This window comes from Bactrocera latifrons, unplaced genomic scaffold (assembly GCF_001853355.1).
Source record: "Bactrocera latifrons isolate USDA-ARS-PBARC rearing strain unplaced genomic scaffold, ASM185335v1 scaffold_126, whole genome shotgun sequence".
Lineage (NCBI taxonomy): Eukaryota > Metazoa > Arthropoda > Insecta > Diptera > Tephritidae > Bactrocera > Bactrocera latifrons.
In genome coordinates this window covers 148,964-166,517 of record NW_017534697.1, presented here as the reverse complement: position 1 = coordinate 166,517, position 17,554 = coordinate 148,964, and the positions used below count along the sequence as shown (strand labels likewise).

At 32.9% G+C, this 17,554-nt stretch overlaps 7 protein-coding genes across 9 annotated transcripts in view; 2 read left to right on the top strand and 5 right to left on the bottom strand.

Moving 5' to 3' along the window:
• LOC108978721 (chaoptin) overlaps window positions 1-818 on the bottom strand; it is an 8,677-nt gene extending 7,859 nt beyond the window's left edge. For both annotated transcript variants that reach the window (XM_018949131.1, XM_018949132.1), the window contains exon 1: window positions 427-818. In XM_018949131.1, coding sequence (XP_018804676.1) covers window positions 427-429 — 3 coding nt within the window. In that variant the 5' untranslated portion in view covers window positions 430-818. The remainder of the gene's footprint in view (window positions 1-426) is intronic.
• Window positions 819-1,324: 506 nt separating this feature from the next.
• LOC108978688 (protein zwilch) lies at window positions 1,325-4,088 on the bottom strand. Its single transcript, XM_018949084.1, has 9 exons — window positions 3,847-4,088; window positions 3,046-3,785; window positions 2,807-2,985; window positions 2,674-2,747; window positions 2,283-2,479; window positions 1,938-2,215; window positions 1,737-1,863; window positions 1,530-1,657; window positions 1,325-1,475 (listed from the first exon to the last, which is right to left on the bottom strand). Exons 1-9 carry the CDS (start codon window positions 3,994-3,996, stop codon window positions 1,408-1,410), a joined length of 1,941 nt encoding a protein of 646 aa, XP_018804629.1. The 5' UTR covers window positions 3,997-4,088; the 3' UTR covers window positions 1,325-1,407.
• A 238-nt stretch (window positions 4,089-4,326) lies between these two features.
• On the top strand, window positions 4,327-6,810 carry LOC108978673 (conserved oligomeric Golgi complex subunit 4). The gene has a single exon (XM_018949067.1). The coding sequence runs from the start codon at window positions 4,498-4,500 to the stop codon at window positions 6,769-6,771; it is 2,274 nt and encodes a 757-aa protein (XP_018804612.1). The 5' UTR covers window positions 4,327-4,497; the 3' UTR covers window positions 6,772-6,810.
• A 344-nt stretch (window positions 6,811-7,154) lies between these two features.
• LOC108978672 lies at window positions 7,155-7,993 on the bottom strand. The gene has a single exon (XM_018949065.1). It carries the CDS (start codon window positions 7,874-7,876, stop codon window positions 7,538-7,540), a length of 339 nt encoding a protein of 112 aa, XP_018804610.1. The 5' UTR covers window positions 7,877-7,993; the 3' UTR covers window positions 7,155-7,537.
• Window positions 7,994-8,568: 575 nt separating this feature from the next.
• LOC108978684 (G patch domain-containing protein 4) lies at window positions 8,569-9,737 on the top strand. The gene has a single exon (XM_018949079.1). It carries the CDS (start codon window positions 8,640-8,642, stop codon window positions 9,720-9,722), a length of 1,083 nt encoding a protein of 360 aa, XP_018804624.1. The 5' UTR covers window positions 8,569-8,639; the 3' UTR covers window positions 9,723-9,737.
• LOC108978685 (probable rRNA-processing protein EBP2 homolog) lies at window positions 9,736-10,958 on the bottom strand. Its single transcript, XM_018949080.1, has 3 exons — window positions 10,775-10,958; window positions 10,633-10,716; window positions 9,736-10,571 (listed from the first exon to the last, which is right to left on the bottom strand). Exons 1-3 carry the CDS (start codon window positions 10,844-10,846, stop codon window positions 9,804-9,806), a joined length of 924 nt encoding a protein of 307 aa, XP_018804625.1. The 5' UTR covers window positions 10,847-10,958; the 3' UTR covers window positions 9,736-9,803.
• A 1,686-nt stretch (window positions 10,959-12,644) lies between these two features.
• LOC108978749 (ATP synthase lipid-binding protein, mitochondrial) lies at window positions 12,645-16,212 on the bottom strand. 2 transcript variants are annotated; one of them, XM_018949184.1, is made up of 4 exons: window positions 16,109-16,212; window positions 15,305-15,417; window positions 14,205-14,409; window positions 12,645-13,608 (listed from the first exon to the last, which is right to left on the bottom strand). In XM_018949184.1, exons 2-4 carry the CDS (start codon window positions 15,350-15,352, stop codon window positions 13,445-13,447), a joined length of 417 nt encoding a protein of 138 aa, XP_018804729.1. In that variant the 5' UTR covers window positions 15,353-15,417; window positions 16,109-16,212; the 3' UTR covers window positions 12,645-13,444. The 2 variants fall into 2 exon arrangements, with proteins under 2 accessions (XP_018804729.1, XP_018804730.1); XM_018949185.1 differs by lacking the exon at window positions 16,109-16,212 and adding an exon at window positions 15,666-15,775.
• Between the last annotated feature and the right edge of the window lie 1,342 nt (window positions 16,213-17,554).

The following is a 17,554-nucleotide window of genomic DNA, read 5'->3' as shown; positions in this document are numbered from 1 at the left end:
CCAACCTACTTCTGACACATACACATATACCATTGATAACTTTTTAAGTTCGTCAGTTAATACACAATTTTACAAAGGCCACATAAACACTYACATGGGCATTCCATGCAAGTTATTTAAACTAAGTACYAAACTCAGTATATTTACGATATAARWTTTTACAGCACATATATGTACATATATATTTTTTCTTTCTCTTATATCCTGATATGTCCTATCTGCATTGCTTTTCCCTAATATACGAGATACACTCAATCCTATCGATATATCCTCGTTCAAGTGGATGTGCATACACAAGCTGCACCGAAGCCGTAAGAGTGACGCATTGGCGATTTATTTTTGCATGCAAAATTCATATATTTTTTAGCAAATTTGACACTTAAATTTTCACTTTATTAATGCGCATTATGATGTTAAATCACGTACCATTATCGGTTTTTGTATATTTTACACGTTGAGAAGCATACGCATATGTATTTGTTTGAGTGTTATATTGCTCCCGGAGTAGATTAAAAAACGTTCGCGAAGTCCGACCCTTTAAATTATTTCAATCTGTGCTTTTCGAATAAAACTAGAAAAACACAAACTGTTCTGTATTTTGGTTAAGAGCTGTTAGGACAAGTTGTTAATGCTGATTGTAACGTTGTGCCTCTCCGATCAGATTTCTGGTTTTGAAACAGGACACTTAAGGAATTTCTCTCACACAAATAAAWATGTTTTGTTGAAATAAAAATGTTGTCTTGCAATTAGCAAATGTGCACCGTTTGTTCAAAGTCTTCTGCCTTGTGCTGAAACACGTCCGGACCTCAGCACTTCAACTGTCGTTCTGATACTTGTTTGCTCTGAGGCACACTTCAAATACTTATGTAAAAGAAAGCAGCTTAACCTGCACACTAATTGGATTGAACCATATTGTGGCATATTGTTCGGATATTCTCAGCTATTACGTACGTTTTTAAACAACTGTTGGTGTGAATTCCACATTCGGCGCATTTTATATTTGCTTGCTTTGCTTTGTCCCCGTCAGATTTGGAAGCATATGGATGCGTACAGCACTTAAAATACACTTTCGTTTAATACTCTTAATTATTTATTATTGCATTCCAAATATGTTTAGAATATGGTGACCACAACAAAGAGACCAAGAAAGTCAACCCACTGGATCACGATGATTCCATCAAAATTTCAAATATCGAGGCTTTTTAAAAACCTAACGGTATGAGTGAAGGAACACTTTGAGTGTGAGGTTATTTCTTTGGTAATTTCTTAATATTTATTATCGATAGTCTAGTGCAATTAATAAAATAATCAATTATTATTTTACGATCTCATTTATTTTTAGTAAATATAATATTGAATTCAAGCACTTCAATGTAATMAAAGAATTAAAATAATAAATCACTTCACTTAATGCAATGTTTTAATTTTACGATATAGCCAGCTATAATATGTGTTCTCTTTTGATACCTCCTTATCTGTAAAAAACAAATATTTAAAATTAATTAATACTCAAATAAAAAAAAACTCACCATCGGATTGAAAATATTCTGAAATACCGGGAGGGCAAATGTTATTCATAGTGTAATAGAAAGTAGATTTTACTTCTCGAAATTTGTTTTCCGAGCGCATTGATATAAGGCGCTCATGCGGATCTTTGCTGTAAGCATATTGGAAATTTTAATATTAATATATTTTTAATATTGACATATAGGAGCACACAATGTTAATTGACTCACCCTTCCAAATGTTCACGCACATCATGTGCAGATAGCGATATTTCTATTTCATCCACTAAATTTTCGTCAATGCTATCTAGAAAACGTGGGGGCTTGCTTAAAAGTTGCTCGCATACCTCGCTATATACTAAAGAAAAAATTATACAAAGAAAATAACAAAACAACAAAATATATTGATAGCCCTCTGCCGATATCACTTACCGTTACTCAAATTTAGATTGATATCTATCATTAGCAAATGTTCCAAAGAACAATGCACTTGTAATAGCTTGGCCAGACGCTCAGACACCTCGTTTTCATCAAAACTACTATTCTTAAACCCTATTGTTTCTTCATGTTCGAATTTATTATCTCTCTTTGCTTTATTATGCAATAATGTCTTGCGCATCGCCACCGGGTCTGGACGCACAGCATTGCGCAGTGACTTGCGCACATCTGGCATTGAAATTTTCTCATCGTTATGTTGCGAAGCAGAAAGACTGTAAAATAAATATATATTTTAATAACATATATTATAAATAAAGCTGCTAACGTAGATTTCTTCACCTTTTGCTTTTCAAATCGTTTGAACTACATATTTTACTTTCATCAAATATGTGTTCATAGTCTTTGTACAGTTTTTCCAAACCGATTTCTAATAACAGTTCCAAAGGTTCGGTACCCGTGAGACATGGTATGGCCAAGCGTTTATTCGCAACCTCGGTAATGATTTCTGCCAGTCGATTCTTATTTGTTGGTGTATTCTAAGTAAAACGAAAGAAGAAATTGAAATGTAGTAGAAAGGAAAGTTCTAAAAATACTTATTTACGATAAGTTGGATTTTTTTCATCTTTTTAAACTTTTAAGGGATTGGCATTTTTACCTTGTTAAAAAACTAATAGCTTAACAGCTGCAAGTCAAATATGTATTATTGAATGATATGTTATTTGACACTTACCACAATATTGCAGTGAGCTGCACACTTAAATAGAATCGTAAATGCCATTTTTAGATCTTTATATGAAGAGCAACCTAAAATATATCTAAATATATATATGTATACCACTAATAAAATAATTGTTTTAGCTTACGTCTCAAAATTTCCCACAATTTATCTGTGAGGTCTGTAAGTTGCCGCAACTTTATGCGTTGCACAACAGATTCTATATCGCACTTGATACCACTCTCTGCGCGGTGCATATCTCCTAAACCAGCAATTTCAGTAAATGCCCTGCTTATACTTTCTCGCAGTTYCCCTATATCTATCCCGCTATGGAAAATTTCGAAATCAATTATAAACCTTTCTAATACAAGAATATATATCACTCACCAGCCACAGCGGTAAACAAGAACTTCATTTCCTGCTTCAGCATCACATTTATCCAAACTCTTGTACGCTATTATATCATTTTTAATTACAGTCAATATCCGCAATTGATTCATGAAATCTTCTGTTAACTCATTACAAGCATCTAGTCGAAAAGCTTGCCGTAAAGTGACTTCACATGACGTTAAATCAATTAGAGAAGGTAATGCTGCAGTGGAGGACCAACAACACCTCACAGAAATGTTGGGCTTTATTTGATAAATGTTCTCAATGTAGGTTTCCACTTGACCAGTAGAAATTCCATTATTAAGCGACATATGTTGCCGCATTATAGATTCTATTTTTACTTCATTCACTTGTATCACTTCAGAAAAAGAAATTATGCCTCGGCTAAAATAACCGGAAACAAATTCATATTGCAAGAGTAGAGTTTTATCCGCATCAGCTCCATTACAAAGAATCCATATTGAACCTGCTGCATCAGGATCAAGAAACTGAAAATTTGCTTTACACATTAAAGAACGAGCTTTTCCAATTGGAATCCCTTTTTGGCATTCCTCTTCAACTTTCCAAGAATTTCCTTGATCTATTTTTATATTTAATGAAATATCTTCTATGGCATCCACCACACAATCATCTTTCAATGGGCTGCCAGTTAGGTCCATATCTATTTTACCACCGTCTTCTATATTAATACGTAATTTTCTTGGTGATGAGTAGATTTTGTCGCTTAAACTACGATCCTAAAAAATAAATAAAATATCTTAGGATCCAACTAACGTGAATTTCAAATTAGATGATAACCTCTTGATAAATGAAGACAACTTTGCCGCCACATTTATCTTGTCCAACTATTTTACATAAATATGTTGGAGGTTCGGAATATATTAGTGTATATGATTCACCATATCCACGTAATAAAAATGCGTAAACATTAGCCAAGTGAGTCGACATATTTCCAAAATTGTATGACGTGAAAGAAATAAATTCAAATAAATTTTAAAATACAATAAAAAGTTTTCAAAAGTTCAAAACGAACAAGTCTGTAACAGGGTTGACGTTGTTTACAAAAAAGAAAAACAATAATAAAGATGGTTCAGGGTTGACGAGGTTGCAAAAAAATAATAAAGTGGCACTTATTTCAGAATCCTAAAACATTGTTTATATATTTACGGGAACTTAAACCGATGATGATTATTAATATATTATTATTACTTTAAAAATAATTATGTATCAATATTTCCTGCAATTATTCTTTGTTCTCTACAATGGGTTAATTAAAATGCAATAATGCTAAGCTGTATCGATAACCGATTTCGAGTCTTCAGAATTAATCAGAACTGTTTACGTTATTGACACGACATAAAATATTTTCTTTGCGTCTTTTTGAAAACTAATATTGTTATTAGATATACTAAAAATAAATATAAATCAAAAAAGAAAAAGATTTCTTCTATGGATACGAGTGAAGCAAACAATATGCAATCGGATTTATTGAAAATACAAGACGAAGAGGAAGCTATTAATTCCAATTTAGAAAACCTACTTTCCAAGCAGTCAATTTTAGACTCCAAAATGAATGCAATTTGTTATTTCCTGGGTGCCCTTAACACAGTAAGCACAGACTGTAAAAAATTAAGTTCACAAATTTCTCATACCTCCGATTTAGCCGAATCTGTTAGTGCTAAAGTACGTTCTGTAGATATGGCACGGAGTAGAGCATCAGAATGCCAGAAGCGTGTTCACGATTTGATAGATCTGCAACTTTGTAGTCAAAGTGTTTTGAATGCCATTGAGGATGAAGATTATGAAAAGGGATCTGCACTCATTGGGCGCTTTTTATCAATTGATCAAAATGTTTTACGGCGTACAGCTGGTGACGTCGGATCAAACGGTTCGGTAACATCGGTAAGCGATGCGGTCCATACATTGGAGAAGGCTACAGAGAAAATGCGAAAGCTTGTTGTTATCCGTTTTGATGAAGCAGTTAATAAAGATGACTTARCATCCATCGAACGTTTCTTGAAATTATTCCCGTTATTAGGTATGCAACAGGATGGTATTGAGAAATTTGGAAAGTACATTTGTATGAAATTAGCGCTAAAATGTGAAAAGGAACTGCGATCGTCTTTAGATATTGCAAAGGCAGAGAACCGCTTATCAGTGGCGTTTGCTGACACCTTAACGACATTGCTTGAAAATTTCGCCAGAGTAATTGAGGTAAACAAACCTATTATAGAGACTTACTATGGATCTGGTTATCTTATTATCTTGGCCACATTACTACAAAATGAATGTGATTTAGAGGTGAAGAATGTAATTTTAGAATTTAATAAAAATCGTCGTATTCCGGATCTAATTCAACAAATCAACGAATACAATCGTTCAATGGGTGGCAATATGCCTTCGCTTATTCAATTTCAAAAACAATCATTAAACACTGATAAACCACAACCAAAAGATTTGGATGCTTTAATACTGGAATTAACAATAATGCATTCTCGTATTGAATTGTACTTCAGATTTTTGAAGCGTAAAGTTAAGTCGGACATTGAGGCAAGTGACAAAGATTCAAATGAAAAAGAACAGCAAATTCAAAGTTTATCAACCATACTAAATAATTCAGATCTTAGCCGGAAAATGCAGGAGGTACTAAGCACTTATCTACTCTTCGAAAGGCATTTCATGGAGGAAAGTGTGTATAAAGCTATAATTTTAGATACACACGAGGTGGGTCAACAATGTTCCTCTATGGTAGATGATGTTTTCTACATATTACGAAAATGTATTCGTCGATCATTAACAACACAATCAGTAAATGGATTATGTGCAGTAATTAATAACACCGCTTCCTGTTTATGCAACTTCATAAATGCTTTGAAAATTCCATTAAAAAATGGATATCCTTCTGGTTACACAGATTTGGCTTATAGTGCAATACAAAGTGCTGTGCAACATGGCAAATTGCAATCAAGCGACAGTGAAAAAGCACGCAGCAATTTTATAAATCGCTTGAATAATGCTGATATGTCAACGGAGTTCCTCGAWACATTGTGGGAAACAGTGGAACAAGACATTAAAAATACATTCCCCTCTTTATCAGTTACAGAGCAGCGAATCGTAGATAGCTGCATAGCTGAATTAAGAAATGTAAGAGATACTTTGAAAGCCTGCGTGAATTTCGGTCTGATACAGTTGAGGTCCAGCGCAATAAAGCCTCGCTTAAATCCTTGGATTGATCAATTCTTCAATTATAGCCATATATTATCAGAAGAAGAACTAGCTGACTACGAAGCTGGAGAAACTTTTATCCAAACTCTTATTGTGCAACTCGATGCATTTTTAAGTCAATTTAAAAATGTTCTAACTCCACGAAATTTTGACGCTTTTGTTAGCATTTTGACATCAGATACAACATCTAGACTAGAGAGAGCTATCAAAAAATCGTCATTTAATCGGCTGGGAGGTCTTATACTCGACCAGCAAATTCGTGCCCTTAGCTCATATTTAACTGGCGTCACATCATGGTCGGTGCGCGATAAAATGACACGTCTAACACAAATAGCGACTATCTTAAATCTGGAAAAAGTTGAAGAGCTTTCAGACTATTGGGGACCGGATAACGAAAATGAGTCTCCTTCTTGGCGGTTAACGCCTCAAGAAGTGCGAACATTATTAGCATTACGTATCGATTTTCGAATAGATGACATTAAGCGCATTAAATTATAAATTACATAAACAACACCATAAATCCTTTAAATATACATATATGTATATATATATATATAGTAAATACATATATACATACACTTTATTTTATAATATGTAAAATTATTTAACAAAACGCCCACATATACAATATAAATAAAAAGAAATCAAAATTATATTATTACGTACTTATTTTACAATATAATACAAATAAGTGATGCAATTTTTACTTTTTTCCAAGCTCAAATTTCACATCAAGACGAGCTGTATATTTTGTGCTATCCGTTTGAAAATTGTTTTTGCTGTGGACCAACTTAATTCCCCCATCAACAGACGTTTTACTGTCTGTACTGCGCCAAAGGTTGGCTAATGCCTCTAGCGATAAGTCCGTATTTTGCCTACGACTGTCATGATCAGCGCTTAATGTTAGATCCAGTTGACGATGATATCTTTGAAGATGCTCTAGATGTGGTTTTTCGTCATACAACTTTTGACACATTGCTGCAGAATACATCAGCATTAATATAAGAATATATGGTGACGTTAGTCCTCTCATTGTTTTTCTATGATATCCAACTAATTCAAATCACACACTGTTAGATTGAGAGGCCATCGGACAATTATGTATAAGAGATGTGTTTACGTTATGTAGAACATCTTATCTCTTTATTGATAACGGTGAAGACAATTTGACATAAATACATACATACATATGTGTATATACTATTATTTTTTAAATTATCATGCAAACTTTTACGAGAATTTGGAAACGATAATTTTTACAAAATCACTTTTTCCTATAGTCGTGATGAACATGTAAACGTCCTGAAAAACGTGTATTTCCGGAATTCATGGAATTGCTATTGTGTGTCACTTTAGCTGACCCTTCGATCTGTGTTTTGCTATCAGCACTACGCCACAAATTAGCTATAGCTTCTAGAGCAATTTCTGTTTCGTCGTTATTCTCATCATGTTCAGCTGACAAATTTATATCAATTTGCCGACGAGCTCTTTGTGAAGACATCATTTGAATAGCTTCAGCATCGGTTCCCGGTATTATCATGCACATTATGGGAATTATATTACCATATAGAAATAATAGAAATACCAATAACTTCATATCCATAATATAACCCAACGAATATCCACTAATATATGCCTACAAAAAACCGCTTATCGGTTCGCTGATAATCAATGACTAAAATAGCTACTTCGTACCAGCCAGGCTCACGGTATAATAATACGAGTACTCACATTTTAGATGAAAAGTACTGTTAATATTCTACAATTAATATACACATATATATATATATATATATATATATATATTTATTCGAGAATTTTGTGTACATATGTATATATTTTGTATAAACAGCAGTCGAGTTTGAAGTGAAATCTTCCCAAATTAATTATTGTATAAAATGATTACCATTTATGAGTTTTTTGTCTGGTCATACTAAAAAATTATCCCGTTACACACTCAAACAAATAATTAAAATGGAATAAAGATATTTAAAAATAACAGTACATACGCGCGTTATTATACGAAAAATGAAATGCTTCGTTCTATAATTTAACTTCCAATATGCTCTGAATAAACTGCGTTTMATATTTAAATTGGTTTTCTAAATGACAAATAACACAAACCAATATAAAACATTTTGCACCCTATGCATTATGGTATTTACAATTTTTAAATAWAAACAGCAAATTTTTACGGATTGGCATTTTTTCACCCACAGTACTCTTTTCTGATAATTTTACATCGATAGCAGTGGGCAAAGTTTTGAAAATTATCTGGCATCACTCATCCACTGCCTGTCTTGTAAAATAGCACAGCAAAGTAGTTCACGTTCTTGGTATAGATAGTAATAATAATAAAGTTTCGAATGGATTTTGCTCGTAAACTATTGAATAAATACGGATGGAAAGAAGGAGAAGGTTTAGGAAAGCATAACAATGGCATTGTCAAACCCTTGAAAGCTAGTATGAAATTTGACAATGCTGGACTTGGTTCTGATCAAGCAGCCAGTGATTTCAATAACCATTGGTGGGAACGCGTTTTCAATGAGGCCGCAGAAAATGTTGATGTGAGAACGACAAAAAATGGTGTAAGTGTGGACCTAAAAAACAAAGACGAAAGTGTAGAAATAACTACAAAGGAGTATTCGGTGAAAAAATTGAAAAAAGCCAAGGATCAAAGTTGCCCAAGTGACACCCGATATGATAATTTTMTACAATCAGCCACACTTACAAAATCGGGCGATGAAATTGAAAATCCCAACAAAATTGCTGTTGCAGACATATCCGTTAAGAAATACAAACCTTTAACAGACGAAGAGTTATTTCGAGCTTGTGGKGGACGTACTGCTCATAAAGGAGCACGGCATGGGTTGAAGTTAAGTGGAAAACTATCTCGTATAGAACAGCAAGAGCAGGAACTTTTGGCTAAAATGGAAGAAAAGATCAAGGAATCCGCAAAAAAGGATTTCAAAAAGAAATCTGATTTAAATGTGGCACATGAAGAAGCAAAGAAAAAGAAGAATAAGGAACAGGAAATAACCGATTTAAATTTAAGTAAAGAAAATAATTCTTTAACTGAATTAAAGAAAAATAAACGAAAAGACAGTCCTGAAAATAGCAACATAAACGCAGATGTAAATATCAGAAAAACAAAGAAAACTAAATTAATGACTACGAATGTTGTTCCAGAAGAAGTGCTAAATGTAAATGAAACCAGAGTTTCTAGCTCTGTCAATTCAAGCCAAAATAAAAGGCGAAAAGAAAACTCCGAAGACCCACCAGAAAAAAGTAAAAAATCGTCAAAAAACAAAAGAAAACTAAAATCGAGAGACCATATGGGTGATGAACATCGTGGTAAAAGCGATGTAAATATATCAAATAAATCAGAAAGTAACAAAAAGAGAAAAAAGCACAGAACAGAGATRCCTTTAAATAATAGTGATAAATAAAAAAGTATATATACATAATATTTTAACTTTTATAACTATTGTTTAATATAATAGGTCTAGGCTATGAATATTAAAAATATACTATTTCTGTGATTTGGATTTCAACCGGCGAGACTTTCCTAGCCGTTTGTTTCCACTGCTCGAAACTTTTGCACCTTTCCTAAAGTTTTTCACTTTTTCGAATCCACCAGCAGATGATTTTGTGTTTCGTTTCTGACCCTTCTTTTTACCACCAAACCCAAACTTTTTATTACGTTGTTTCCGCTTGTCTGCTGATTTCTTCTTTTGTGATTCTAAATTTTTGGCGTCCTCTAAGAAGTCAAGATTCTTCAATTTGCCTTTCCGGAATTTTTTCAACTTATCCAACATATCTTTCTTTTCCATTTCTCGCTGTACTTTCGTTTGCTTTGCAAGTAATTTTCCCATTTTACGTTGTTCACGTATTTGCTTGATACGTTCCGACTTTGCTTGACCCTCTTGCTTGGCCATAAGATTAGAACGTACCTTCTGCATATGTTCGTCAGATTTCGCCATTTCAGCAAAATAGTCATCGGGACGACGAGTAACAACTCCCGCAGAATGTAAACGTTTTATTCCCTCTAAAACGGCGGCCTGTGCTTGACGATGAAATAACATTTCACGTTTAAAGTCATTTAGTACAGGATCTTCATCCGGACGCACATATGGAATTTTGGCATTGCCTTTAAACATATTGGCGCGCTTCTGCTCATGTTTCTCTAACTGTACGACTAATTCAGGTGCCAATGGAGCTAAATCGTTTACCATATCCATTCTTTCTATCCAATTCAAATCTAGTTTAATTTCATCTGTTTTGGCTAGCAATTTCGGCTGTAAAAATAAATGTGGTTAAAATTTTTAATATAATAATTGTCAGTTGTCCATTACTTACGATATTGTTAACTCTCTCCTTTCCTGAGCTGAATTCTATGTTCAAACCCGGCTTAAGATCGCCACGAGCAAATGCTTCTTGAAGCTATTGAAAATATTGTATTTCACATAGGGAATATTAAAAAAAATTATCTACCACTCACCTCTTCGTCTGAATTATCATCCGAATAATATTCGGAATCCGTTTCAGCTTCTAGTTGTGTTTTCCTCTTCATTTTTATTTATGAAGTTAAAGTAACTTTTATAATTAAATATTAACAACAAACCCCACACGTGCACTAATATTCCAAATTGACAACCCCTACGATGCTGACAACTTCAAATAATGAGTTCATATTTATACGTTTTACCATATGAGATGCCACCTAGTTTTTAAAGTAAATAAGGTAACGTATTCGGTTGATTCGATTACCAATATACTAAATGGTCTAAACTGTTTTTTTTATAAATATATAAAAAGTCCATAAATCGTAGAAACATCAAACGTTATGAATAATAGTTTTAGGTCTTCACATATACATACATATCTAGGGCTTTTTATTTGTGAACTACAGAACTCACAATTGAATTGTGTGCATTGCACGTATGGAGTTGAGCTATTAACCTCCTCTTCTATAAATAATCGCTCACAAAATAGCCTGAGTAATTTTGCTTTTTTTCACCTCACTTTCCTTAATTTTAGGGAACGTAAATAACTTTGACCGAAYACCTCTATCCATTTGACAAAAAATACTAATATATTTCCTGCTTGCAAAGAGTCCCCACAAGACTCTAACCTCCTCTGAATCCCATCCATCGAACACCTCCCTATGGTGCGACCCCGTTGAAACMCCACTTTCTTGGGACTTTCGTTTGTTGACTTCAATCAAAACAAACCAGAACCTTACCACCGAAGCGGTTATTAGACATTACACCACTACAACATTAATTTGAGCTATTGTGTTAACARGATGGATTTTTTGTATATTCWGACATTACACATATTGTTTTCAGTAATGTTCAAGAATGGAAATTTGAATACACATACATATGTATATGGTATAGAACTAATCATTTAGATTTCTAATTTTGAGCCAAGGGGTTTCGAATTTCCAATGTGCCCTTGGTCGGATATAAASCTTTCCGATTTAATTTCTCATGATATCTTAAGAACGATGAAAATGAAATATGTACTCTAACATCATGTGYTTCATGTTTTTGAATAATATAATAGGTATTTTCGTAAATATCCTGTGAAATCGGGAAGGTCGTATTTTGAATAGTTTTTGGATGGCAGCGTTSGAAATAGCAACTGCTCSGAGGTGTAACCATATATAAGTGAAACTTTAAACGCGTTTTTCTGGAAACGACATTTTTCAAAATTGCTGGCGTTATAACTCAACGAGAAATTAACCGATCTGAAACTGAGTATTTTTGCATACATTTACTATACAATGACCTACGATATTTTAGATTGGTTGAAAATTATCAATTTGGTATTAAAAAAAAAAACATTTTTTTTCTTTCAAATTTATACCATTTTGTTAATTTTTGATAATTTTCGAAGATCGTAGGTCATTGTATAGGAAATATCTTTAAGTTTAATAAACATTTAAAATTTTTTTGTTTCAGCTACTCATTCGGTCGGAATCATGCCAGCAGTTGGGGCACTTTTTTTTTTTTGGCACCTCCGAAGACAGCCCATAACCCCGTTATTTTTTAACATTTTTTTTAACTAAAAATCTTAAAATATAAAATAGCTGAAAATATATGTACCTTATTACTTTCAATGAAGTTCGAAATATTCAACCTCGGACTTCTCTTACAAAAATTCACTGGTATAGCCCCTTTAGCACTACAACTATTTATCGGTTTTGTTTCATAAAGTTGTTTCATTCTGCTATGCGTCCCCGACTCGTAAAGTAATCGAAGGACGAATTCATTGCTCGCGTAAGACTACTGAGTCTTACATCTAACGATTAAAGTCATAAAATTATGTTTTTACAACTGCCATACTTATTAAATGAAACGAAATTTTTCTCCAGTCATTAATTCCATCTTTTTATTCAGCATCTACTTTGTTACAATTCGTATGCAAATAAATTTTTATCGGCATTATCATAATAAGGACTCAATTCTTTTATTTGTAGATACAATTATTTAAGAAATGCGTTGCAACAACGTATACATAAAAGAATGCACAAACAACTTCTCAAATCCAGTTGAGTAGGAAATATATTTTAGCGTCAATTAAAATCACATACAGAAAACCCAACTTCCACATAGTAATTAATGGTATTTTATTCCATGATTGCATCGGTTGTTACCTGCATTCCTAGTTTTTAACGAGAGCGCTAACAGGGTAAACACGACCCTAAATCATGGCTTTGAAACTAAATCTATAGTGTTGTGAACCACTAATAGCAACTTCTTGCTTCAGGATACCATTCAATTTATACTTCTAATGGCTGCAGACTTAGATATTCGTATGTGATTTTCATTGAAATGTTCATATCGCTAAAATAATACGGGATCAATAACGAATGCCCTAGCTGGTGTTTCGATCTGTTTACCGACTGTTTTCGATTCGGCGCTTAACTTTTTTCATTTCGTTCGCAAAATACTTGCTGCTATTCCTTCTGTTCGGTTAGGGTGGTTTTTCGCTTGGATTTAACGTATTCTGCACATTTGTAATTTTTTATCATAGTATTTTTATTTTCGTTTTAAACTTAAATAAACGTGTTTTTATTCTTGGATGTTTTTTAAAAACAATAAATGGTGTAGCTGATGTTACTGCTATTACTGTTGTTTATAAACTTTCAATGACATACACTTTAGAAAGCGAAGAGCAGCAAGAAGGCCATCATAAGACAGAAAAGACCCATAGCTTCAGACAAGGCGAAACCCAAGATGGCATATGAGAACAACTGTTGTTTCAACGATGGATTTCTGGCATAACCAATGATGAGGGAACCGAACACTGTTCCGATACCAGCACCTGTTCATATTGGAAGTTTGGCAATAAAAAAAAATTGTTAAAAACAATTTGTTAAACAGAATTTTGTTTACCAATTCAAGCGAAAGAAAGTTGTAGACGCAATATTGGTATTAATATTTGTTATAAATGCAGTCAGTAACAGATTAGTCTGAATTGAGTTCTGCATAGAATGCAGCAAGCACATCGCACTAAAATTGCTGGTCACAAAGGATTTCAATGAATGCTCAACTAACCCGTAAGCTCGATGGACATTCATACTTTCTTGTTCCTTTGCCTCTTAATCATACAAGTTTCCTGCTAGAAAATACATCGGTTTAAGTTCACACGCACCACAGCATGTTTTAATTTGAACTTTGACCAACTCTCAGACCTTCCCGAGGCTATATTAGAGTAATTAACATTCTTCCAATTCAACTACATACTTTTTAGTTAAAAGTTGTAGAAGATATCGGTCGAAAATACTCGTATGTGTGCCCCAGATGCTAGATTGTAACTGACTGATGAAAAAAAAATGTTATTTACAATAACAATGCGAATGCTACAAATTTCTTTCGCTACTTATGTAAGGTTAAAATGTTTACTCTTCCAATACTAACCAGAACCGGCAACACCGACTGTTGCAGCACCAGCACCAATGAATTTGGCAGCAGAATCGATGTCACGAGTGACTGGAGAGGTCTGGAATGACCTAATTTGTGGCAGTAAAGCAACGGGCGTTGTGTTCTGAGCTGCCAAGGATTGGCTCTGGCTAATCACAGCGCTGCTCAATGGTCGCAAGTATTGCTTTGAACCGTTAAGGAGCTGTAAAGAAGGAAATAAGAAATCATATAAAAAAAAGAAGAACTAATAAAAATGTATTATATTACAAGCATCGTCCTTTTAATTTATTCAAAACCAACAAAAATAAATATTTACACTAATTTCTTTATATGTACATATATACATAATATKTAGCATATTACGCTTGTTTCTTTGCTATGTTGATATATATTACTGTTTTCAAATAGATTTGTATATCTTGTATTCAACGATTAGTTATCTATTTATTATATAATATATACATGCTCCACAAATAATTATGCAAGATTAGCATGTTAGCTGCAAATAACAAAAAAAAAAAAACTTTGTTAAAAATTAATATTGCCTTTGAATAAAACTATATGCTCTGTTAACAATATATTTAAAAAAAATTTTAACGGGAATGGRTATTGTATCAAAATGAGTTCATACATATCTAATTTGTTTAGTAGGCAATTCGTTTTCTGCATAGCAGTAATTTGTTCTAACCTCAATAGCAACCAGGCATTCTTAGTTATACAATAAAGCATGTTGTTCTACAATACAAATAAAATTCTGCTGTCACAAGACCGAGATAAACATAAGGCAACGGATAATCTCCGAATTATTCAATAAGATATTCTATGTTTATATATATTTTACAATTTAAGCTATTTTGCATTAACTACAATTTTAAAAGGCTGCAACACCGCAATAACCTAACCTCAATTATTCTTATGTAACATTTCACCGCGAAGTAAATTCACCACACCGTATCACACTGATTAAAAAAGAAAAATCGATTTCTAATTTGCACCTTATGTAATATAAWATATTAGATATTTAATATACTTTATTCGTATACTTCCTTTCTTTTACTAAACTAAAAAAAACCAATCGTAATAAGATTAAAACTTACAGCGGTCCTGGCGACGGGGGCAATACGGGAGACTGTTGACACGAACATTTTGTATATATTAATTTGATGATGCTACGTGGATCAACCAGAAATTTAAGCTAACGCACAGTGCTCTGTAAAAGAAAATAGTAAAATTAGTTTATAGTTAGAAATTGATACTCTTTAATGATTAAATGAGTTGACAATTTTTTATTTCTTTCGCCCAACTAAACCACTACAGCTGCTCAGTTACGTAACTTGAACCATCTGTCAAGAACGTAACTTTATGCAAATTGAAATAAAATTTTAATTCCAAAAATAGAAAAAGCTTTCTATTAAAAATGTTTTGTATATTTTACAATAAAATGCATTATTATTTTACAATTTATCTAAAGTCTTGATAGAGCCACAAAATTGCTTTCGTAACGTTTCAATGGTCTTCTTCCACTGACAAATTCACCGCTGCTATTCGTTGACGTTCGTAATCGTGTTGTTTCGTTTCATTTTTATTCCAACCCGTTTCCCTATGATAGACATTTTYCACACATCCACACTTTTAAGATGGCGGAGCCGCAACCGGGAAAAATCACATTTCTTTTCACAAAATCTATGCACATTTAATAATTATAACCGCTAATATTTGATATAAAACACTTAGTTCTACTAATAATTTTGTTTGTACTAATGTTCTGTATCCAAATTTACAATTAGAAAACACTTTTATTTCACTACATATCAATGATTACTCAATCAATCGGAGGAAGCAGAATATCAAAAATCTATCTCCAGAGATTGAGGAGATGCTAAATTTTTATGTATACTCACTTCGAACAAACCCTTACAACAGTGGTTGACTTTCAAATTGAATGGCGAATGAACGATTTTAGTTTCTTCCCTTCGCGTGGTGAAATTCAAAGTGATGTTGGATGTGGTACTATTACATAAATTGAATTACCACATTGAGCCAAACTGTCAAACTGAAAACTCGTTTACRCTGTCAAATATCCTCACGTTTAGGAAAGATCATCTTAAAATTACATTGTCTAGAGTTGTTCTCTTTGTCCTCAGTGACCTGAATGTTAGGATTGACAAATTGTCACTCTGGATATAACATAAAAATTATTCCAACAATTCAATAAATGTTTAAACAAATAAACATCGATATGATACTAAAGTTTCACATACGTAATTTATATAAATAAATATATTTTACAACAAAATCGTTACGAAAAAGCAACACTTTTTTCATCATTATGTATATTTTCAACAAAATAATCATTGCGATAATTATTTATTACCTTAGGAAAATATAATTTTTCGAACAAATTATGCATCCGATTGGCAACGGTGAAATAAAATAAGCCATGGTGAATTCGAAAATTTTGAGACATTTTGGAGGTTTTACAAATTACGATGTTGTCCATCGTGAGGAAAGAGTAATTTTAGAAAAGCAAAAGCACTGTTTTGATAAAATAGACTTTATTCTAATTAATCAAAATTAAGTCAAACGCTATTATATAAATTGATTGCAAATATATAAATATGAGTATGTACTCAAGAAGTCAGACCTACCCGAAATTATAATGCAATATAATCATTAGMATCGATATTAACATATATTTACGTTTAATCACATTAGGCAACTCCAATCGAAACCTTCGTAAGATCGTTACAATCGTACAGATAGCAGTGCATAAGAGTTTTGTGAAGTGGYGTCTTAAAGAACTTCAATGGAATAACTGGTAGCGCTTTCTTTAACGGAAAACTTAACCAGTAGTTAACGTGCATGAAATTGACATAGAGTAACAATTTTACTTAACCATTCTGCGTATTCTACTTAAGAAATATCAAAAAATTACGATCTGCTGACAATATTCTARCGGTGCACATATTGTAATTGCCCTGTAAGAATTGAAATCATTAAAACTAAGATTTTTGTGTAATTTAAAGAAGTAAAAAAAATTAACCTATATTGTTTATCTCAAGCAATAAAAATTGCTTTCGGTGCAGATAATATTTATTTCCAGAATAAGGCAATGTGGAAATGACGAAGTGGCATTAGTGTTACCTGATAGGTAGGTCCCAGGTCAACTTTTCGATTATTATCGATAAAACTTAGAGTCGACAATGCTGTTGTAATTGCAGCACTTGAGGTGCAAACCTGCATAAAAGACTATGGCTGATTTATATAAAACCCTCGCTTCGCTTTGCATCAGGCAATTACTTTGTATGCTTTTGGATGAGTTCGTTCACATCGAAGCAAAACGCGAC